Source organism: Candoia aspera, chromosome 1 (genome assembly GCF_035149785.1).
Source record: "Candoia aspera isolate rCanAsp1 chromosome 1, rCanAsp1.hap2, whole genome shotgun sequence".
NCBI classification, from domain to species: Eukaryota; Metazoa; Chordata; class Lepidosauria; order Squamata; family Boidae; genus Candoia; species Candoia aspera.
In genome coordinates, this window is record NC_086153.1 from 248,534,328 (window position 1) to 248,559,914 (window position 25,587).

Below are 25,587 nucleotides of genomic sequence, written 5' to 3' on the forward strand. Positions count from 1 at the left end.
TTAAGATGCAAAGTTACCATTTTGCCCTAAGAGATGCACATCAAATAGGAAAAAGAGTTCTCCTGGATCTTTATTTTCTTTTTGCTAGAAATCAATTGCTTCATACTTTCTGCAGACCACTGCATTGATATGCATTTTGATGGTTACCCAAGACGTAATTTTTTTAAAAAGAATTATGATTCCAAGTTGTATTGCACATATAATAACAAGAAACATAATATTTGTATTGTGGTATTTACAGTATAGAAGAGAAGGTGAAATTTTATGTTCTTAAATGTTTTTAGAGTAGCTAATAAAACATATATTCTACATGAAAACTCGCAAACAACTATGTGAAGATATAGACAGGTAAGTCTGAATTTATCTAATCTGAATTCAAGACCTTTTTATCTTCCTCTTTCACTTAACCCATCCATCCATCTCTTATATATTTGTTCTGCAATTTGATCCTCATTCATTTTTTCTCTCATACTGTTCATTTCTGTATTCAGTCCACATTCTTTTACCATCTATTCATTCTTGACCCTTTTTCTTGTTTTACCACACACATTTCCTAGACATACAAAAGTCTCATTTCTCTACAACAAAAATAGGCATAATGTATTTGTCTTATTGCATCCATCAATATATTTCAATTCCATAGTTGCACAAATTCAAACCTATTCACTTTATCATACATTTTTCTGTAAATCAACACATGTACAATAAACTCACTTTCTTAAATCCTTATGTTTCTCACTGAGCAAATCATTCAGAGAAATAAACTACTAGACAAATTAACACCATTATAGAATGCCCTCCCTTTACTGGTCTGCATGACACTTAGCCCTGTTTGTTTTTCAGAAGGAAAAAGGTTATTTCCATATTTCAAACTTAATTATGTTTATTCTTTTTAGATCTGGCATACCAATGTTTTTCATTGCTGTTTCTTGTTTTCTGTTTATATCCTGTTGTTTTAGATTCTGAACAATCTTCTGCATTTACTTGGCACTATCTACAGGAAGTCCTCGGGTTATAACTTGTTCAGCGACTGTTCAAGGTTATGATGGTAACAAACAAGGGAGATTTACGACTGGTACGTGAAGTTGTGACTGTCACAGTATCCCTGTGGTCACATGATCGCGATTGGGGCACTTGACAACCAGCTCGCACTTACAACAGTTGCTGCATCCCGCAGTCACGTGATTGCCATTTGTGACCTTCCCTGGCAGCTTCCCGCGAGCAAAGTCAGTGGCGGAGCTGGCAGGAGGTCACAAGTCACTCCAGTAAGTTGCTCTTGCTTTTTCTCCCAAGGAGCCTCTGGATGGCAGGGCAAGTGCGGGTCCCTGGTGGGTGGGCGGCTGCCTGCCTGGACTCATGCTGGGCTGTAGCACCCACCTCCAAGTCTGCCCACACTCACACAGCACCCACTCCCTCCACCCATCCACACACCCACCCGGAATTTTTTAGTCACTGTTTAATTAACAATATTGTTATATTTTGGTGGTTAACTGCTTTATTTTCTTTTAAAGAATAGGGCGTTACGAAAACAAAACTTTCTGTACTATTCTTTTTTTAACTTTATTTTCTATCCCTTTATTATTTTTATAAATAACTCAAGGTGGCCAACGTACCTAATACTCCTTCCTCCTCCTATTTTCCCCACAACAGCAACCCTGTGAGGTGAGTTGGGCTGAGAGGAGAGAGTGACAAGGTTACCCAGCTGACTTTCATGCCTAATGCAGGACTAAAACTGTTAATCTCCTGGATTCTAGCCCGTTGCCTTAACCATCAAAATGGTTTAATTTTCTCATTTAAAAAATAAAGCACTTTCCCAGACTGAAATATTCTGTACAGGTTACATATACTTGTTAAGTAGATCACTGCCGAATCCTGCCTTGTACGCAAAGATAAAACATACTCACTGTATGACTTCCTGCCTTTTCAGTTTGAATAGAAGGGCATGTTTACCCTGAGCCGGCAAAGTTTTCAGATCATGGGCACAACTGCAAGCTCTTACGCATGCGGAGGCTTTCCAAAATGTGTATATATATATTAAAAAAATTAAAATGGCTGTTCTCTCTTGCAGGAGCACAAAGCACTTACGAGACTGGGCTATTATAATGTTGGTCCATTTTTATTTTAGAAGTCAGTGGATGCCATCAAAGATGCCCCTTATTGCTGACTCCCAACATATGCAACCCTAATCTTATGCCAAGAATAGATCAGATAAGGATAAAACAAACAGAACAAATCAGATAAGAACAAGACAGGCAGAAGAACAGATATGCAGAAGAGCCTCTTCAGATTATTGCAGTGGATACAATAAATGTTCCTTTTTGTGTTGCTCTGTAATGGCAAATGCAGAAAATGTGCTGCTGTCATCTTTTTACATTCAAAAGGATGTTAGCTACTCAAAATCTTTACAGCAGTAAAATAGCACAAATTGGTTTTAATCCTTACAGCTTTTGTGTTCCAAACTAGGCACTTTTGCTGATCTTTTGTAACGCTTGATAGAAAGACTGACCGAACAATGGAAATTCAATCCTCATAATCAATCTTCTCTACCACAGAGATATGGCTAAGAAAGATGATGAAAAAGAAAGCTTACTGTGGTTATTGGGTCAATAGCCTATTTTAATTGTAGTTTATAAAAAATGATTAAAAACATACAATCCTGTATTATGTTGTGTTATGAACTGCAAAGTTATTAAAACCTAAAGAAACCTATTCAAGTTATACAATACCCTGAACAGCAAAAATAGAATGTATTATTGCCTCTATATTGGCAGAATTCATCAAGAACATTACATTTATTCCCCAGAAAACAGAGCTGCAAACATTTAACTAATTAGACTAAAATAATTTAATATTAAATTCATGGCACTAGTTACAGATAAATTTTCAGACGTACCTTAATCAACCTCTGAAAAGATCTAAGCAGTATAAAATCCTTCCTAATTGCCATAGTACTGCTTGTACTGCTAAAAAAAAAGTTGCAGCAATGAATTAAATGAAAGGAAAACTTCCTACTTGGGAAACAGGTAAGCATATTAATATATTCTTATAAATTTACACATAATCTGCAATAAAATGATTCAATACACATTATAACATACTGTTACATTTCAAGGACTTCATTGAAAATAAGGCAGTTTTCGAGATGAGCAGGGAGTGAATTTAGAAGATTTTTTACATTCATACATATTAATCCAAATTAACTAAGAATTAAATAATTCCTACTTCAGGTAATCTCAAGCAACTTCAGCCTTATAAAGCATTTTTCCATTATGTCCACTTGTTTTAAAACAAGATTATCGCTACAGTGTGGATAAGGTTTAATTAAAACCCATGTTCCATTTTTTCAGTGAAAATTAATTCCAACTCTTTCTGGATTATGAAATGAAAAAGCAGACAGACACTCTGCTATTAATTCAACCATATTAATTTGGCCTCTTGTACATCAGATTGGTGGTCAATTACCCTGAAGACCTCAGGATCTTTTATTCCTAAATCAATTATCCACTCTCTCCCACCTATTGCACTGAGCGAGTAAATCACCATTAGTAATATTCTACAGCCTGAAATTAAAGCATAGTATAGCTGCACATTCAACAGTGTAACAAAATTCCTTTGATTCAAAATTAAAGGATGCTATATGTTTTAGGTGAACTAGGAGGCAAGTACTAAAGGAATGTCATTCAGACAGTAAAAAGTACTATACGTATACCTATAGGAATGGAATAGCTACTACACAGTAGTTATTCAGCCCAACTAGATTATTTGTAGTAATGAGATGCCATATTGTTGCTAGGTGGTTGTATGGCGTTTTTATTGGTTGATACTGTGATTATCTTATGCTGTTGTAAACTGCCTGGAGTCTTGGGAACTGGGCCACACAGAAATCTGGGTAATAAAATATACAGTTTCCTGCACAATTGGTTTGCACTGGCCTAGTTTCAAAGAGGGACAGTGTTCTGGTTTTGCTTGTATGATCTGTAAATCTATTTGTTCATTCGACTGCATATATTGACAGGTGGTCCTTTTTTAATGACCGCTTGTTCAGTGTCACAGGTTCATTTGATACCCAAGGGTTTATTCAGACTCACCCCAAGATGTTCCCCAATAAGACACTGCACATGAGAACTCTGGTTCTCCCCTTTTATATTGGAGGGTACCAACTACTGTAACCAACTATTTGTAGTATAAAAGTGCTCTGCTTTTCTAAGTGACCAACTAATACATTATATGATTTCCTATCTCCTGACCTATATTTCTATTACTTTTAACTACTCTAAGCAGTGCTTATTCCTAAAATACATTATATCACTAAAGTATGACTGTTTCTTTAAGACCCTATTACTGTAACTACTAAACTCTACTGCAATAGCTACTACACACTAACACTTCTACAATTCTGCTCCTGAATGAAATATTCCTTTCAGAGGACAGAATCTCCTGTTCTTTCTCTCTCGTGTTTCTGTAAACCTTTGCTTTTTCCCTCTCTGCCTCTTTCCTCCTCCTCCTCTCCCACACACACCCACACAGCTGTTCCAAACACAGGGCTTTTTAATAGCAGCCCTGCCATCCTTAGGCTGAGGGATGTAAGAGTAACAATGGGAGGAAAGCAATCCCAGGTGCTTGCAGTATGGGCATAACCCGTCCTGCCACATTCAGCAGCCATTCAAGCATACAACGGTGCTGAATGAGTGGTAGTTCTGACTGGACCTTGTACTTATGGCCAGCGCAGCATCCCCACAGTCACTTGATCATGATTTGCGTCCTTCCCTGCCAGTTTCCCTCAAGCAAACTCAATGGGGAAGCTGGCAGGAAGTCAGAAGTTGCAGTCACGTGCGGTCCTCGCTTAACTATGGCAACCAGGATGGCCAGAACTACCATCACTAAGTGGCATGGTTACATGGTTTTTCAACATATGACCACATTGCTTAATGATGGAGTTTCCAGTCCCAATTAGTGTTGTTAAACAAGGACTACCTGTAATAAAAATAAGTGCATGGAACAATATTAGAGATAGGGGCATACTTGAGAGGCATCCTGCACCAGAATAGTATAACAGATCTCACAAATGGGGGAAAAACACTCCATGGCAATAATAGTAATTCAGTGAAAAGGATCATTACCTTTGGAAGTAAAACCCCTAAAGAGTACTTAAAAGTGGAAAGTCAATTTTCACTTCATTTTTAAAAAGCTACTCTTCCATCAGAAAAAGGATACATCATATTAGCAAGGACTATTTACAAAATATACAAGTTCTACATGTTAATCTTTGCCCAGTGAATGAGTAACGCTTCTTCCATTGCAGAGATTGAATTTGTTCATGCTTAGGCACTTCTCATTCATTTCATTTGCTGTGTAAAACATGACTGAAGGAACCTGGGCTTTATGGGGAACTTGGAGCATCTTTGGCATTTCAGATTCAAGCAGTGCATTTAATTTCTACTCAGCCAGATTGTATTTGTAAGTTTTAAAAATACTGCATACTTATCTTTAATAAATCCTTCCCCCAAAAGAAAATTATTGCAAAATAAAAAGCAATTCCTACATTTCAATATGCTCCTATAAAATGTATTCTGATAACTGTTGCTTTTTGATAGACAAATAATGACAATTTAATAAAATATTAGCCATCCAAGTAACTGAAATGCTTGCAAATAAGGTAAGAATATTAAAAGTAGAGTTTTTATGTGCCATGATAAATTAGCTCCCATTTAAAGCAAACAAAAAATACCTCACATTTAAATCACTCAATCAAAGTGAACAAAAGGGACCCAAAAACATCTGAAACACTGGTCAAGCCACCTGATCATGTTTTCAACAAAGAGTTTACACATAAAGAAACTATGCAGTCTTTTTACTCCATGGGATTATAGAATCCATTGTGCAGTTCGTTATTTCTTAGGATTATTCAGTGATAGGGAAAAGATGGGAGAAACAAATTATTCACATTGAATGATCAATAAAAAGTATCAGACAAGGCATAGATTCAGATTAAATATTACAAATTAAAATTGACAATGCCTCAGAATTCTTCAAAAAGTATGGTTCACCTTAAAATTTTATTCCAGCTGTAGTTATTTTGCCTCCCCCCCATAAATATAACTGAACAAAAGATCTAAAATCTTCTGGGTCTCTTCAGCTTCCTCTTTCTAAATTACTTAACATCCATTAGAAAAGGAATCAGAGAAGTAGATTGGATCCTGAGATGAAATGGAAAGTGAAGATCCAGGTTTATCCTTATTCAAACTTTTGTTTAAGTCTATTCTGGAAAACAGCTGGCAGAATGGACAGAATTGCTAGAATCATAAGAATAAAGACTGAGTTCCAGGAAACTGCTTCGCCTGCTGTGGTAAGCTGATAAAGTGTTGTTCCAGCTTTAATTGCTACAAAAGATGGTGGTGCAACACCTGGAAACAAAAGGTGAAAATATTTTGGTTAGAAATTATAAAAAGCTTCAAAACAAAATCACACTTTTAATATTAGCAAGTGGCTATTATTTTATCTGATCCAAAACAGTCACAACAAAATACGTTTGCTTTGCTTTTCTTGTTTCGTATTTTTGAAATATTTTGTAGATTCTGTTTAGGCAGCTATGCTTAATTCCTGGGTATATTCTTCTTATAACAAGTGAATGCAAGAAACCAATATCCAAAAAAGACTACCTTACTTCTACAAGTTAAAGCAGGGTCTTTATATTTCTCAAATTTGTATGCCACCTGACTCCCAGTAACTCTTATAGGTGGTATACGTATCATATAAATAAATAATGAATGTAAGTAAGAAAGAAAGAAAGTAGAAATCCTGAATGAAAAAAATTGTATCACTTGACTAAATGAATTAGCTTAAGGGAGCTACAATTTCCACATCCTGGGCACTACAACGGAGAGGAGAAGAGAGGAGAGGTCTCTCATATCTACCCACCTTATTTCAAGGATTCAAAATAGGCTTTTGTAGAGGAAATAACATCCCAGGATGGGTAAAGGGGAAGAGGGAGCTACAGTTCTGGAGAAATTCTAATTCTAAACTACTTATATCTTTAAACATCAGTGCCAGTGGTCAGTAGTAGTGCCATGATAGTAGCCTTTTCCAATGGTGTCCAGATGTTTTGAGTCATCCCTAACTATTAGCAATGTTAGCATGGATTAATAGAAACTTCAGTTCAAAATATCACTACACTGGGGACAAACATATTCTGGGTAACCAGTAGCATTATTAAGCATAATTCTGCAGCTGCACAAGCAGCCTTTTCCCCAAAACATAAAAGCAGTACTGTAACTGAAAGAGGGATCATACTTGGATAGAACTAAATCAGTATGGATATGTATAATTTTATCTGGAATGTCAATCCCCATTAGCCAAGCTGCCTTTCATCCCTAACAACATGTACTGCACATCAAAATCACTGAGCTGATGTGATGGTGAAGTAGAATATTTTCCATTACCATCAGTGCCATAGAGCAGGCTCAAGAATAGGGCTGGGCCTGTCATTGATCTTCAGTGCTGCAGTTCATTTTCCTACACTTGTATTTACAAACAATCCTCATTAAAAAAAAAAAAATCAAAATATAAAATATTATCCAAAATTTCTATAATTGCCCAACAGATGGCACTATGCACTAATAAACAATGCAGAAAAGGAAACACACTTTAAAATGTTAAATATTAAACAGAATTCTTACCAAGAAAAGTACCAATGAAAAATACTTTTAATGGCACATTTATTACAGGAGAAGTTATATTGATAAACCAATTAGGAAGGAAAGGAGTGATTCTCAAAAATATTATGTAGTTAATGAGATGTTCTCTGTGCCGTTCAACCTGTGGGACATAAGAATTCCAAATTAAAAGAATCCTGCTTTGAAATTCAACAGTTTCATCTTAACCAAGTTATGAATCCCATCACTGAAGCTCAGAAGTGTTAGCCTTTGTGTAATTGAATCAGTACCAGCCACATAAAAAGGAGATATCACTGACCTCAGCAACATAAATTCTAGAGGAGAATAAAAAACAACTCAATGAGAACAGAGCATGCTCAGTGGACATGGGGGCTGACAGAACTGTTGGATTGAGAGGTAGTGGGAGAGATGTGTGGAGAAAAATATGTTGGAATGAAAATGGAAAAGTTAATACTGTGAAGAATAGCAACTCTCAAGATACAGACAGCTGCTGCTGTTTAATTTCTCTATTAATGAAGGGAAGAGGAGAGGAAAATTGGGGGAATGCATCCCATGTGATAAACAACATTATGTCCCTATGCTACATTATTGGTATTCCTCTTCTAGCTCCTTAGAGATATTCCGCAGCCCTACATCGATATAATGCTGAAAGCTAGGGCTGGCAGCCTGTCCAAATCATGCCCTCTTTAGTACCTTTCTGCAGTCTACCCACCAGACTGGTTGGATTGCAAGTCCTGTTATCTCAAACTTGCCTCTGGATGTTTGAGATAACCATATATTTTAATACTAAGTTGCGTTGTGAGTATTGATTTAAACAATTATACATAATAGAAAGAATGCCATAAACACCTTGGTAGCAGAATACAAGCTTTCATATTTCACAAAATTCTGTATTAGCATAAGGTTTTCAGACTATCTAAGTCTGAAAACCACAATTTATTCCAACAAGTCTTGGTCTGTTAAAAGCTGCTATTCAATTAAAGCCAATATTCTTCCAACTGCTTTGAGCATGGCAATAAAGCTAACCTTTAAACCTAAATACTATAGCTGCTCTTAAGTTATACCATCTGCTTGCTTGTTGACTTTCAAACAGGACTAGATTCAGAGATGAAGTAATGAAACTCTGTCTATATGATGAGGCTTTCCTGCCTTTCCCGCCATTATTCTGCTGGTCAGAACAAAGAAAGCAAAGAGACCATAGAATGGTGCAGGATAGGACATGGCAGGCAGAAACAGTATTGGAAAGCTGGATAATTAGCAGGGCTGCCTCATGCCAAAAATACGTGAGTGTTTTGCTCAAGTGCATCACATAACAGTCCTTAATTCCACAACTAGTTATAGGAATAAACTAGCCTCTGTGATCAGAAATAGGAAAAATGATGATATATCCTTACTGATTCAATTTTTCAGGACCTAGGTTCCACCAGAGTGACCTTACCTGTTTTGACCACTTCACTGCTTTCTCTGTTAAATATCTATATATAACCGGTCTTCCAACTAAATAGGACAGCATATAACAAAAAGAAGCTCCAAGTCCAGAGCACTGCAAATAAATGGAAAATCTGTATCTTACGCAGAGATACTCAATTCAATATAATTAACATGCAATAATGATTTCTAACTAGCTAAATTAAATGCATTTCAAAATAATAGAAGAACTGATCTGTACATTTAAAATTACTCCTTCCTTGGACTGTACCAGTTTAAACTATCTGAAGGGAATCTGAATGTTTAAAATGTTTAAAATCTAATTCTGAGTTTGACTGCTTGGAAAAAATAGTCTCTAGTGCACAAACAAAAACAAAACAGATAGCAGCAACACAAGTTTGATAACTTAAAAAGCCTGAGAAACCAACGTACTATATTCCTCGCACCTGAACATTTTTAAGGTGGGCACCAAGCAAGTAGGTATAGAAAGAGAGCACCCAAGTAGCTATCACCATTATGAAGGCAACATTCCTAATAGCTACCTATCTTAATTCTAAATGTGATGACACAACTTGTAGAGGACTAAAAAAATTCAGTGAACACATTTCAATGGGGCAGGAATTCTCATATAATCTGGACTTCATTGATCTGAACTACGCCCAGAAATAAATGTATTAGTAGGCTAGGCAATTCTGAAAGGAAAAGGAGAAGTTAATAAATTGGTTTCTAGTCTAGCTAAAAAAGCTGCAATTACAAGAGCCAGTTTGGTCTAGTGGTTATGGCACCAGGCTAGAAACCAGGAGACTGTGAGTTCTAGTCCCGCCTCAGGCATGAAAGCCAGCTGGGTAACCTTCGGCCAGTCACTCTCTAAGCCCAACTCACCTCACAGGGTTGTTGTTGTGGGGAAAATAGGAGGAAGGAGAATTAGGTATGTTCCCCACCTTGAGTTATTTATAAAAATAATAAAGGCGGGATAGAAGATAGATAGATAGATAGATAGATAGATAGATAGATAGATAGAGTTTTTAAAAGACGCTTTGCAAGAAACACATTACAGTAATCTAACCTTTATTTTACCAGAAAATCAGTAACTGCAGACTATATTTTTCTTGGAAAATCTTCTGTTCAGCTAAAGGTGCTTCATACCATAGCAAATGTGTGGTGCTGAGAGATGTGAATTTCAACTCAATACAAAACAGCTTGATCTAAAATTCCTTGACAGAACTTGCTATACTACATTGATCTATGTTTCTATAACATTCAGGCTCAAATATTGCAATGCAATATACATAAAAACGTCACCTGAACATTTGTTGTACATTTTCCAGCAGTTGTTAGGAAAAGAGTATGCAGTATGTTTACCTATTTTGTGGCAGCTATACTCTTTGTCTTTTTTTAACTTTAGGAATGAAAGACAAAGCTTTCTGTTAGTTTGTTCATGCCGTAAACCCTAGCAGGTCTTATTATTCATGTCATATCTATGGCAGCTTTGGACACTGATGGTGATCAGTCATGGATTTTCACCAATGGTTCCACAGGTAGTCCTTGACTTAGGACCATTTGTTTAGCAACCATTCAAAGTTACGACAGCGCTGGAAAAAGTGACATATGACCAGCCCTCACAATTACAACTGTCACAGCATCCCCGCGGTCACATGATTGCGATTCGGGGACTTGGCAACCGTCGCACATTTACGATAGTTGCAGCATCCCAGGGTCACATGATTGCCATTTGTGACTTTTCCAGCCGGCTTCCAACATGCAAAGTCAATGGGGAAGCCAGCAGGGAAGATCACAAATGGCCATCATGTGACGCCTTAATGACTACAGTGATTCACTTAATGGCTGCAGCAAAAAAGGTTGTAAAATCAGGTGTGGTCACGTGATGCCTCACTTAATTACCACACTGCTTAACGATTAATTTCCCCATCCCTATTGTGGTCGTAAGTCAAGGACTACCTGTATATTTCTGAAACCTTCCTGAAAAAAAAAAAGGGTATGAAAAATGACCTCTGAAAGTTTTTAAGAGATGTTAAGTACACCTCTTCTGTCCAGATGCTGGCTGCATTCAATATTGTTTGCAACAGTTACTTCTGTGTTATTACTGAGTTATGTTAATATTTTGAATTGCATTCGTTATTTTAAATAGAGTTGAACTCCCTGGGAAGTATTTAACAAATAGAAATATATTCCCATACCATTCATTAGTATTTACTAATAGTATTTAGTACTTACACAGTAAAAATAGATTTGATATTTTTGCACCATTCACACACTCTTTTTTTTCACAATACATTATCTTAAGCATATTTTTAAAAAAAGAGCATTCCACCCTTGCAATTTATACTTACCAAACAAACAAGAAATAGAGCTAATGGAAAAGGATAGAGAAATCCTGAAAGTATACTCAAAAATATAGATCCAGGAATAGCAAATGTTTGCAGACTAGATGGTAACTATAGTTAAGAACAATTTTTGATAAATTAATGAACAAAGGAGTCTTTCTGTAAATCTTAAGAGTATAATCCTATAGATTACTGAAAGGTACAGAAGATAACTATAGAAGATTAAAATACAAAGCAAAATTTGAAAAAATCAAAAGTATTTACTGAAGAAGCAGTAATAAATGTCCATTTAATATTCTGTATGACATATACTTGTGCTGCTTAACAGGCTTTCTCTACATATTTCTTCATGCATTTTATATTTTAGATATAATAAGCAGATTGAATCACTGTCTAAAATTGTATGTGCACATTGTAGGCAGATTACATTTATACCATAAAGGTTCATCTATCAAAAAACTGCATCTGCCTATTCATTCATAATATATTTGCTGACAGACTCTTCACTGCAAACAAAGTATTTAATATTTTAAGCTATTAAAAATACTGAGAACGCTTACCATTCATATAAAAAAATTAGGTCTGAACTATAATTATTATTCATCAGTAAATGTCCACATCAATCTCAATATTACCTCTTTATAGGCTATTTTGCTTCTGTGAAACATTGAAGCAAAATTTTAAAGCTGCCTCATTGGTAATATAAATTGCTAGTAAATGGCAGTATTTAATATCCTTGATTTTAATTGCTAAAATTGTTCATATGAGAATAATTCTAATATAACATTAACCTTTAATAGATAATTGATTCAAAAGTTTATTTCAGTCCAAGTGCTTTAACAACACATCAATATCAAATTAGCAGATTCTATTCCCAGAGGAAGAACACACCAATAAAAATAAAGAATGCTTATTTTTAGCAGAGTATGTGTTAAAAAATTTCAAAAGTGACTTCACAGCATTAAAATATTCCTTTATGTAAATAAGTTTCTTGTAGGCCTCTGTTCTGCTGACTTTTGTGAAAAGATTTTACAACTTAAAATGAAGGAATAACAAGGGCTCCTATTACCTTTCTTTTTCTTAAAGCTCCAAACATTTCAAATGATTTCGTTTATTGACTCCTGTGTGCCTTTCTACCCAGATATTTATAGAGTTAATTAATGTTGTCATAAAGGAAACAGACTTTAAATATATTAAATAATGAAAGTCATGGTCTGATTTGGACCCGGATTCAAGCCCCTGCTCTGATTTCATGAGTACCATTACTCAGTATTCACATTTCACAAATGGAAATTAAAAATGATGGATAATATAAAAGACGTAGATATATTTTTCTCAGCCTTTCACAGTATTAAGACCTGGGGCCACTCAATAACATATGTGCTTCAGAGTAAAAAAACTAAGTGCATCTTTATATAATATATAAATTATAGGATTTATAGCCATAACTTGTGCTGATGGAAACCTTCAAAAGCAAATTAAACAAATTCATGCAGGATATCATTCATATGGTTAAGGTCAAATGTACTACAGTATGTTTCTGAATACCAGTTGGCCTAAAAAAACCTGAGGAGTGTTGAGGTACAAATGTTTTGCTAGGATACTTCCCATATACCTCAGTGAGGAGGATGCTATGCTACATAACCTTTCAGTCTGATTAAACAGGATCTTTATTATTATTATTATGACAATTGGAAACTGCAAAAAGAAAAAGGCAGAGGTCTACAGAAGAAGAAATTTGTGAAAATTTCCTATCTACCTCTTCATTAATGGAAGTCTGGGGGATTTAAAAGACAAATGGATATCATTAGCATCTGTAAGGCTTAAGGCATTTCTTTCACTCATTAAAGCCAATGTGGAGTTCTTGGTGCTCACTGAGCTTGGTTGTTTGCTTGCAGACATTTCATTACCCAACTAGCTAACATCATCTGTGCAAGTGATTGTGGGGTTTGCTGCCTGTTTACATACAGTAGCTTGCCCTGCCAGTTTTGATAGGGGTGTGGTTTCCTCCTTGGTGGTTCCTTGATTAGAGTATTGGTTTTTGCCTGATGCTGATCCCTGCTTATCTGAGTGATGGCTGCTAGAGGGGATGTGTTCTAGTCTTTTTGTTTCCTTCCTAGGTTTTTTATTGACTTTTTTGAATGGTATGTAAATATGGTTTATCTCTATGTGTCTATTATGGCTGATTTGTTTGAATGCCAAGCTTCCAGGAATTCCCTAGCATTTTTGCTACACTCATACTGAAGATGTCACCTAGCTGGGTAATGAAATGTTTGCAGGCAGACAACCAAGCTCAGAGAGCACTAAGGATTCCACAGTTCAACCCTAAGCTACATACTGTATATTCGCTTCTATTGGAACCTTAAAGCCACCAAAAACTGGTCAAACATTATAGCTCTTGGAGATGTTTAAAGCTGCAGTCCCTGCCTACAAGAAAAAAGCCCAAATCTGTCTCAGAGCATCTGTCCAATAACCCATCCCACAACAGAAGAATGAAAGGATGGGAAATTTGCCTTTCATTCTTTTATCTTAGAGGTGAAACCATGACATTAGAAGGATTATTAATACATAATAATTAATTCACATCATATTCCACAGAAATGTGTATATATTTTAAAGAAGGATACAAGACATAGGTAGCAAAGTAGGCCACTAATACTTGAACATAGAAAGTATCCTTGTACTTAGAGAGTACTTTTCCTAAGGCTTTAGCATCATCCATGTCTCTAGGAACTTTTATACATTCTCTCTCCTCTCTGTAGTGGGAAAAAAACAGACAATTTTATTAATAGGTATAGTGAACTCTTGCCTCCAGTCAGCAAAAAGTGCACTACATATACACTACCATGATATTATAATACTTAAAGTCCAGGATTTAACGAAAGCATTGATCCCATTGTACCAATTTTGCAGTCCTGCATTCTCCAATTCATGTACCTACATTCATTGGTCCAGTGTCAAATTATTACTATTGCTAGTCTTCTTGTAGAGTCACTGTAGCAAGTCTACTTCAGAAATTATTAGATTGTTTTAGATCACCAAAATATTCCAACTTAATCTGGTAATTATTACTCAGTTTCAAAATCAGCATTCTAAACAAGGTCCCAGAACAGATTTCAGCAAAAATAAACCTCTCAAATTCAACGATTTTAATCATCGTACAGCAGACAAAGCATTTAAGTTCTATGCTGTGATAAAAAAAATTAATTTTTTTTTATTTGTATGGCCGCCCACCTTGAAACGCAACGCTGAGTGGCTCACAGCAGTAATAAAACTACAAACCATAAAATCATAAAAACAAAACTAAAACCAAGAACTAAAAAAACCTGGTGCCTCAGTCATCTCCTAGGATGCCCCAACAGCCATCCACAGGACCCCATCACTCTACCCCAGCACCTGGGTAAAGGGCCAGGTCTTGATGGAATTCCAGAAGTCTAAAGGGTGGGGGCCTGCCAGATCGTGTGGGGGAGGGTATTCCACAAGGTAGGGGCTACTACAGAAGCTTCCTAGGTCCCACCAGATGGTCACGTTTCAGGGAAGAGACTGGAACGTGCCTACTCTATAGGACCTGGTGGGATGGGCAGATACTCTCAGGGTGAGGCAGTCCCACAAATAACCTGGTCCCGTGCCATGTAGGGCTTTAAAGGTAATAACCAGGACCTTGAATTGCACCCAGAGAGAAACTGGGAGCCAGTGCAGCTCACACAACAAGGGTGTAACCTGACAAAGATAGAGCACCCAACAATGCTGGTGCCACTGCATTCTGAACCAGTTGTAGCTTCTGGGTGGTCTCCAAGGGCAGCCCCATGTACAGCACATTGTAGTAGTCCAGACAGGAAATGATCAAGGCATGAATCACTGTGAGCAGGGCCTAGGAGTCCAAGAAAGGGTGCAATTGCCACACAAGGCAAATCTGTGCAAAAGCCCCCTAGGCCATGGCTGCCACCTGCTTGAGTAGGAGTCATGAGTCCGGGAGGACCCCCAAAATTACACACCAGCTCAGTCTGAGGCAGAGCAACCCTGCCCAGAGTCAAAGATGACATATCACCAGACTGGGGGACCAAAAACTCAAAGCCACTCCATCTTTCCAAGGTTGAGTCGAAGACTGTTCCTCCCCATTCAGACGCTCACAGCCTCCATGCACTCGGTCAGCACTGCAACAGCATAAGATGCCCAGCCCAGGGTGGACATGTCTAACTGGGTATCATCAGCATACTGATGGCACTGTACCCCATGCTGTCAGATGACCTTGCCCAGTCATTTCATTTCATGTAGATCTTAAAGAGGAGAGGCAAGAGACCCAAGCCCTGAAGCACCACATATTTCAGGGGTCTAGGGCTCGACCTCTTCCTTCCCAGCAACACCAATTGGAACTGGCTACGAAGAAAAGAGAGGAACCACTGCAAGACAGTGCCTTCCATTCCCAATCCCTATAGCTGGCCCAGAAGGATACCATGGTCAATGGTACTGAAAGCTGCTGAGAGACCCAGGAGAGCCAGGACAGTTACACCACCCCTGTCCTAGGCCCTCCAAAGGTCATCTGCAAGCACAACCAATGCCATCTCAGTACTGGACCCTGACTGAAAAGGGCCCAGATAATTCACTTCACCCAGGGCCCTCTGAAGCTGAGTGCCAACCACCCTCTCAACTACCTTCTCCAAAAAGGGGAAGTTGGAGGCTGGATGAAAGTTGTCTAACACGGTTGGATTCAAGGATGGCCTTTTAACATTATCTTTGTGGTGTTTAAACTTTCATCCAGTTTACTTACAATTGGGCAACCTTTTTATCTGAATTAGTGAGGAACATACCGAATATATGGCAATTAGCATGGACACAAGTAATGTTTATACTTAATGTTTTTATAGTTAATTTGCATAATTTACCATTCCAAAAAAGTTCTATCTGTAAATAACTTTATACTGTTAATTTGATGAGAGAAAACCAAATATAATATTTTGTAATTTGGGAGGATTTTTTGATATTGACATTACATTGTTTTCCTAGGGGATAGCTAGTACCTTTTAATACCTCCCATGTCCCTCCATAACTTCTCTAGGTGCATATAATTACAGATGTTAGAAATGGAATGAATTCTTGATGGTATACTTACTCATTAAGCTGGGGAAAGTTTTTATATACCATCAACATAACAGAAGCAGCTGTTAAGAAGATGGACACTAAGATGAGGAGTGACATTCGTGCAGATCCACCTTCTTTATGTGCTTTTCCTGAAATGCAACAAAAGTATAATTCATTCAAAAATTACATAAACTCACTTGAAGAATTGGGTGAGAGGGGACACTGAGGATCTACACAGATTTCTCTAGGATTTTAATCCAAATCACATTTGGAAATATGCATGAAATCAACCTGAAGAGACAATTTTCAACATCATGCTTCATTAAATGTAATTTAACATCTGTGTAGATTAAGTTGTAATATTTGATCATTTACAACAATCTATTTCTGAAGTAGACTCGCTACAGTGATTCTACAAGAAGGTGCAAGACTAGCAATAGTAATAATTTGACACTGGACCAATGAATATACGTATTACAATATAACACTACAGGTAGTCCTCAAGTTATGATGGCAATTGGCACTGGAATTTCCATGGCTAAGCGATGTGGTAATAAAGGACAATGTCACATGATCACATCGCTTAGCGAGGGCAATCCCTGCAATCCTCACTTGTTAAGGATTGTGGGTTGTTAAACAAGCACCTTGTCACAACTGCCTGCTGACTTCCAACAACCAAAATCAGTGGAGTAGCCAACAGGAAGTTGCAAATCCCAGGTAACTTGCAAGCAGGCTGGCAGGCAGGTGAAAAGCTGCTGCCAGGTGGGAGAGGGAGCAATGGGGTGTGCAGCTGGCCTGTGAGGCATGGCGTGTGTGCAGCAGGGCTTGGGATGGCTGCTGCTGGGTGGGGGAGGGCATGCAAGGGTGCCCAAGTGGCTGGAGGGGGTGCACAACTGGCCAGGGAGGGGGTGCAAGTGGCAGGGGAGGTGTGGCGCAAGCGCAGCAAGGCTCGATGAGGGTGCATGAATGGCAGAAGAGGCATGGCAAATTGCAATCACATGACCAGAGGATGCTGCAACTGAGCAAACCAGTTGCCAAGTGCCCAGATCGTGATCATGTGACTGAGGGGGTGCTGGGACATCCGGAACTTTGAGGAATGGGCCTAGCCACCCCTCATTCAGCACCACTGTAACTTTGAACGGTCACTGAACAAGTAGTCATTAACCAGAGTCTACCTGTAATATTTTAAGAAACAAATAACACCCACTATAAATGTGATTCAGTCTCACTTCCAAAAATTCAACTGTGCTGTCCACTTTAACTTTTAAACTGTCACAATTTTGTATACTGTTATATCACACATTATTAAACATTACTGTACATCAAATTCTCGATATCTCCTACTCTAACTTAACAAAGACAAATGCAAAGTTCTTCAATTACCAAAACAAAACAAAACAAAAGACCTGGCCTGATAATAGTATGTGTGAAAAAGTATGTGTGAATATGGGTCTGTTGTTTAACCAAGATGGCTAAAAAAGCTGCACCATATTTCCACTACAGTTTGCATCTATCAAGCCACAGCTTCAGTACTGCTCAATTCTGAGTATATTTTTAAAAGGATCCAAACAAAGGGAAGAGAAAGGTGAAGAGCAAGATGATAATGGGACTATGCCTTAGCAGAAGAGACGGAAGGCACTCTGTGGGTTTCATCTTGAGCATAGACTACTGAGGGGGAGATATCACAAATGCCTGAAGAGGAGTCACATGTAAGGGTAAGGAACATCTATAACCTCAAAGAACAGGCCATAGCACAACAGATTTAAGAAAGCAGACTCCGAGTTGAGCGTCAGGAAGAAGATTCCTGTTGGTAATAGCATTTTGACAATGTAACTACAGTAGTTACTGAGGGAGATGTGGACTTATTAAAAAACATGCGAAGAACTGAAAGTGACTATTTAATTGCTCATACAGTATTGCTCTCTGTTACAGAAGCTATAAACTCTACCTGAGATAAATAAAACTTTACATCAAAGGGCCCTTTGGACCTCATTTTTTACTCTTATAGATATCAAAGATACAATGCCTGTTCTGGTTATTAGTTAATGCTAATTTAAGCAAAGACAAGAACATATTTGAGGCTAGAGTGTTTAAAAGCCAGTGGGAGAATTATAATACTAGATTGCTTGCTCCTATCCTAACCTTGTTAACGTCCCCGTTAATTTAGAACTTAGGGATGTAACATCCTGGCCTCCTGCTTCAACAAAGGAAGCTGAATCTTTGATTTTAGCTCTCAGATAAAAACTCCAGAAGATTATATTCCAGGAGATTTACTAAAAGTTAACACTGTCTGGTGGAAGCCCATTTTGACTGAACCTTTTAATAACATTAATTCTTCAAGGCAAACTTCCCCAGGCTTGGGGAAAGTACATAAGCACTGTCAGGTTGGTATGTAAGCATTGTGATCCCAATTTATATAAAAAGTGATCCAAACCTTCCAGAAAATTATAGACATATTAGCCTGATTGACATCACAGGCAAAAGTTATGCAAAATGTCTAGCTAACAAATTAGAGGATTGGATTATTAATAATAGTGTGTTTGCAGAGGAACAGGCTGGGTTGAGAACTGGATATTCAACAATACTTAACAACCTCTTATTGATATCGGGGCATTCTTTTTATGGCTTCAAGTAGTTGCTGCTCTCGTTATCAGGTTCAAACAATTAAAACTTATTGATCATTAGTTGAAATAATAAAGTTTTGGTGTTTAAATAGTGGATGTCAAATTCCCCTAGCCCTGATCCTTCTGTAAAACAAACTAGTTCCTTATTTTTCGCAATGCAGCAGAGATATAAGTCATACCCCTTATGACATGGAATTTTTCCAAATCAAGCTCCTTAAAACTATTTAAGGCATACCTAAAACTACACCTATTTCCTTTTTGATGCAGAAACTGGTACACACCAAATTAAAGCCAAAATAATTGTTAGGGCATTTAATTACTGGGTTAGACTTCTTTCATACCTGATTCTCAACTTGACAAGTCGTGCCTTTTGAAGCAAATGAAATTCCCCACTTTAACTTGTACTTGTTGGTTTACTTTCTTAATCAGTCATATGCACTCCTTTGGCTTTTCACCTGAATTCTTTCTGAATTCAGATAATGCAAATGATAATCCTTCAGCAAAGGATCGTTACCTTGCCGTGGTGCTGGAGCTTGAGCACCTCAATGATGCCAGGAGCTAAACTGTGAAGGGCCACCCAAGACAGGAAGGTCATGACAGAGAGGTCAGACTAAATGCAATCCCTGGGGAAGGTAATGGCAACCCACCCCAGTATTCTTGCCGTGAAAACTGAATGGATCAGTACAACCAGAGATATGTCGGTATACCATCGGAAGACGAGACCCCCAGGTCGGAAGATGGTCAAAATGCTACTGGGGGGGAACAGAGGATGAGTTCAACTAGCCCCAGACATCATGACGCAGCTAGCTCAAAGCTGAAATGACGGCTAGCGGCCGACGGTGCTGGTGGTGAACGGCGAATCCGATGTTCTAAGGATCAACACACCATTGGAACCTGGAATGTAAGATCTATGAGCTAGGGCAAATTGGATGTGGTTATTGGTGAGCTGTCAAGATTAAAGATAGACATTTTGGGTGTCAGTGAACTGAAATGGACTGGAATGGGCCACTTCACATCAAATGACCACCAGATCTACTACTGTGGACAAGAGGACCACAGAAGAAATGGAGTAGCCTTCATAATTAATAGTAAAGTGGCTAAAGCAGTGCTTGGATACAATCCAAAAAACGACAGAATGATCTCAATTCGAATTCAGGGCAAGCCATCTAACATCACAGTGATCCAAATATACGCCCCAACCACAGATGCTGAAGAAGCTGAAGTAGAGCAGTTCTATGAGGATCTGCAGCACCTACTGGACAACACACCTAAAAGAGATGTTATTTTAATCACAGGAGACTGGAATGCTAAGGTGGGCAGTCAAACGACACCTGGAATTACAGGTAAGCATGGCCTGGGAGAATAAAACGAAGCAGGACATAGGCTGATAGAATTTTGCCAAGACAACTCACTCTGCATAACAAACACTCTCTTCCAACAACCTAAGAGACGGCTTTATACATGGACTTCACCAGATGGACAACACTGAAATCAGATTGACTACATCCTTTGCAGCCAAAGGTGGCAGACATCTGTACAGTCGGTAAAAACAAGGCCTGGAGCTGACTGTAGTTCAGATCATGAACTTCTTCTTGCACAATTTAGGATCAGACTAAAGAGATTAGGGAAGACCCACAGATCAGCTAGATATGAGCTCACTAATATTCCTAAGGAATATGCAGTGGAGGTGAAGAATAGATTTAAGGGACTGGACTTAGTAGATAGGGTCCTGGAAGAACTATGGACAGAAGTTCGCAACATTGTTCAGGAGACGGCAACAAAATACATCCCAAAGAGAAAACCAAGAAGGCAAAGTGGCTGTCTGCTGAGACACTTAGAAGTAGCCCAAGAAAGAAGGAAAGCAAAAGGCAACAATGATAGGGGGAGATATGCCCAATTAAATGCAAAATTCCAGAGGTTAGCCAGAAGAGATAAGGAATTACTTTTAAACAAGCAATGCGCAGAAGTGGAAGAAGACAATGGAGTAGGAAGGACAAGAGACCTCTTCCAGAAAATTAGAAACATTGGAGGTAAATTCCAGGCAAAAATGGGTATGATCAAAAACAAAGATGGCAAGGACCTAACAGAAGAAGAAGAGATCAAGAAAAGGTGGCAAGAATATACGGAAGACCTGTATAGGAAGGATAACAATATCGGGGGTAGCTTTGACGGTGTGGTCAGTGAGCTAGAGCCAGACATCCTGAAGAGTGAGGTTGAATGGGCCTTAAGAAGCATTGCTAATAGCAAGGCAGCAGGAGACGACGGCATCCCAGCTGAACTGTTCAAAATCTTGCAAGATGATGCTGTCAAGGTAATGCATGCTATATGCCAGCAAATTTGGAAAACACAGGAATGGCCATCAGATTGGAAAAAATCAACTTATATCCCCATACCAAAAAAGGGAAACACTAAAGAATGTTCAAACTATCGAACAGTGGCACTCATTTCAAATGCCAGTAAGGTAATGCTCAAGATCCTGCAAGGTAGACTTCAGCAAGTCATGGAGCGAGAATTGCCAGATGCACAAGCTGGGTTTAGAAAAGGCAGAGGAACTAGAGACCAAATTGCCAATATCCGATGGATAATGGAAAAAGCCAGGGAGTTTCAGAAAAACATCTATTTCTGTTTGATTGACTATTCTAAAGCCTTTGACTGTGTGGACCATAACAAATTGTGGCAAGCTCTTAGTGGTATGGGGATACCAAGTCATCTTGTATGCCTCCTGAAGAATCTGTATAATGACCAAGCAGCAACAGGAAGAACAGACCACGGAACAACAGACTGGTTTAAGATTGGGAAAGGAGTACGGCAGGGCTGTATACTCTCACCCTACCTATTCAACTTGTACGCAGAACACATCATGCGACATGCTGGGCTTGAGGAATCCAAGGGTGGGGTTAAAATCGCTGGAAGAAACATTAACAATCTCAGATATGCAGATGATACCACTTTGATGGATGAAAGCGAAGAGGAACTGAGGAGCCTTATGATGAAGGTGAAAGAAGGAAGTGCAAAAGCTGGCTTGCAGCTAAACCTCAAAAAAAACCAAGATTATGGCAACCAGCTTGATTGATAACTGGCAAATAGAGGGAGAAAATGTAGAAGCAGTGAAAGACTTTGTATTTCTAGGTGCAAAGATTACTGCAGATGCTGACTGCAGTCAGGAAATCAGAAGACGTTTAATCCTTGGGAGAAGAGCAATGACAAATCTCGATAAAATAGTTAAGAGCAGAGGCATCACACTGACAACAAAGGCCCACATAGTTAAAGCAATGGTATTCCCAGTAGTAACATATGGCTGAGAGAGCTGGACCATAAGGAAGGCTGAGAGAAGGAAGATCGATGCTTTTGAACTGTGGTGTTGGAGGAAAATTCTGAGAGTGCCTTGGACTGCAGGAAGATCAAACCAGTCCATACTCCAGGAAATAAAGCCAGACTGCTCACTTGAGGGGAATGATATTAAAGGCAAAACTGAAATACTCTGGCCACATAATGAGAAGACAGGACACCCTGAAGAAGATGCTGATGCTAGGGAGAGTGGAGGGCAAAAGGAAGAGGGGCCGACCAAGGGCAAGGTGGATGGATGATATTCTAGAGGTGACGGACTCGTCCCTGGGGGAGCTGGGGGTGTTGATGACCGACAGGAAGCTCTGGCGTGGGCTGGTCCATGAAGTCACGAAGAGTCAGAAGCGACTAAACAAATGGCCTTGACTGGCATCATACATGGACATGTTTTTCTAATGCAAGTATAATATGTGGCCAAATTTATGCATAGCAAGACTTCAAACTTTAAAAAGATGGCCTTTCTGAAAGTTTCAGTTGCTGTTGATGGTATCAGAGACAACAGTAAGGCTGATACAACATGCTCAACCATGGTTAAATAAGACAAAATGGATGGATTCATAGAATGCACTAAGCAAAATAAACTGTATTATAATTTAACACAGTATGAGAACTCAAGCCTGAGCACTTCTGATATGGTGTGATTATCATTACTGTAGAACAAGTTACACAGAGAACCCTAATGAAACTGAAAAATGACATGTGCTCCATGAACAAGTGGGACTACATTATGACATATGATGTTTCACTTGAACTGTAACATACAGCTGATAAATAGAAGTGAAGAATGCTCTCCTTTGCTCCCAAGCTATAATGCTTAGTCGGTACACATTTCTAGACTCTAAACAACTGGTAGGAAACCTTTATCCATCTAACACACTTTGTATTTACACAACTGACCATGCTAAAATATGATTGGCTACTTTATAGTTCAGTATGCTGTGCAGTTTATAATCAACCATGTTGTCCATACTCAGGCAATTAAGTTCATTCAGTAAAACAAAATTAGTACGTTGCAGTTGAATAAGCCACAGATTAATAAGTTCCACAAATAAAGCCATGATCATACAAAGCTGATGTAGGTTATTCATTCCATTAGATTTAGTCAACTGTTACTGCAATTACTCCAGCTAATTGCCCAACATCACTGATAGACGCGATATGATGAAGGAACCTCGATTAACGCATGGAAAACTTGCCTCACGACACATCAGGTGTGCCTTGTGTAATCCGGCAAGGATAGATACGGTTCCAGACAGGCCTCAGCGCCAGAACACACTGAACGCGCTTTCAACTGCCGAGGTCAACTCGAAACGTGTGAACCGCAGGCACAGAGTATGTCCTTGCCAGCATGATGCAGCGCCCCCACCCCAAATAAAACAAACCTAGAGACTCGCCGTTCTCCTTGAAACCCTGTGAACTGCAGCCAGGGAAGACCTGTTGTCACCCTTTGTCTTCTCTTGTCCTCGCCTTACAGTGCGAGTCCATCACAACCGGATAACACAGCCCAGCTCGTCCAACAAAGCCTGCTTCGTTCCAGAAACATCCCACATCCCTTCCTTCCTTGTATTCCTTCCGCGTCTGCTTCTCACCTGCAATCAACTGCTGATGCCGTTCCAAGGCAGCCTCTGCCCCCTGAAGCCTCTCCGTCTCCATCGGTCGCCCCAAGGCCGGCTGAGTTGCGCCCCACTGAACCATACTCCCCTCAGCAACAGAGTCAACCAACCAGCCGGCCGGCAACAAATAGGCCCAGATCTATCTTTCTTCGCGCCGAGGACAGCGAGGGGAGGCGGGGCCGGTGACGGCTCCTTCCTCCACGCCACCACCTCGCCTGATGTATTTGGCGCAGGCGCAGAGTTGACATACACCGCAGACTAGATTCTGCTTCCCCTCCTCCCAATTGTTTTGCTCCTCGGCTTGGGCTTGGGGGAGGTGCGTGGTGTTTCGCAAGCAGGGTTCCGGTTGACTTTCTTCTGCAAACGGCGTAGCCGAAGGAGTTGCGAGTTGACCAAAGTACCTGCAATAACGCAAGTGCATAGAGACGTGTTAAACTATCATACATTCCCAACTTTTTAAATAAACTAAAAGAAAAGCCGTGGTCTCTGCCACCCACCCAGCGTAATACAAAATAATACCTTTCCAAAATGGAAATAGGTAATCCATGCTAAACATGTATACTCACAAACAAATTCTATTCAGTGCACAGATTAAAATATGAGGTAGAAATAAAAGATGAGGGTTATTGTTGGATTAAAAATTAGTTGATGGGTAGAGAAAGTAAGTTTCAAGGGTGGTGCCGGGGCAGCACCATCCTATAGCTTGAATTGGATGGCTGCTGATTAGTAGCAGCTTCCCTCATTCAAAGTAAGGCAGGCTTCAGTGCTCAGACAGCAACCCAGCTCTAACTCATTTACAAAACACTGCACTAAGCATTCCCACTGAATCCAAGTAACACAACATTCAGAAAACATCAGTGCCTCATAACTTGCAAGTGCTGGCCATGTAGATCAGGAGATCAGATCAGCATTGCTGTGAGGGTGCCCCTCCCCTCCCCTCCCTATAAAAGACCCAGCAGAAAGTGTAGTAGCAAAGCCTGACTGCAGTTTCAACCAAGAGTCCAGCATGCACAGGTCAACTAGCAGTTGCCAGAATTGTAATGACATCAGCCCTGTATTTGACATATGCAGCTGGGAGCTAGAACCATTGCCACGAACATGAGGGTAGTGAATACATGCATCCTGCGTAGGCCCATAGCTCTGCTTACATCACTGGTGGTAATACGTACATGTGGGGTCAGGGGCAGAGGTAGTGAACCCTGACTAGCATTAAACATGCCAGATGTTTGTGCTGACTTCTGTCTATCTATGTTCTCTATAGTAAAGGTAAAGGTTTCCCTTGACGCTAGAGAATCCAGTTTAAAACTGTCCAGGCAATAATACTAATTATATAGCATGACTTCAATTTCAGATCCTATTTATTTGATTTATTTGATTTATATGGCTGCCTATCTCACATATATGACACTGGGCAGCTTATAATAAAACACAATAAAATACAAACATAAAACATAAAAACACACAGCAGCTGGGAATCATA

The 25,587-nt window shown here is 39.1% G+C and overlaps 1 protein-coding gene across 1 annotated transcript; it reads right to left on the minus strand.

The window, feature by feature from the left end:
* Nucleotides 1–52: 52 nt before the first annotated feature.
* Nucleotides 53–24,293, minus strand: TMEM41B (transmembrane protein 41B). The gene is made up of 7 exons (XM_063289434.1): nt 24,084–24,293; nt 16,557–16,674; nt 14,074–14,202; nt 11,453–11,546; nt 9,112–9,216; nt 7,677–7,815; nt 53–6,404 (listed from the first exon to the last, which is right to left on the minus strand). Exons 1-7 carry the CDS (start codon nt 24,187–24,189, stop codon nt 6,235–6,237), a joined length of 861 nt encoding a protein of 286 aa, XP_063145504.1. The 5' UTR covers nt 24,190–24,293; the 3' UTR covers nt 53–6,234.
* Between the last annotated feature and the right edge of the window lie 1,294 nt (nt 24,294–25,587).

Coding starts and splice junctions, on each gene's coding strand:
- TMEM41B (XM_063289434.1), bottom strand. CDS start 24,189: ATGGTTCAGTGGGGCGCAACTCAGCCGGCCTTGGGGCGACCGATGGAG. Junction 14,203..16,556: donor AACTTTCCCCAGCTTAATGA/GTAAGTATACCA, acceptor TTCCCACTACAG/AGAGGAGAGAGAATGTATAA. Junction 6,405..7,676: donor TTTCATTGGTACTTTTCTTG/GTAAGAATTCTG, acceptor TTTTGTTTCCAG/GTGTTGCACCACCATCTTTT.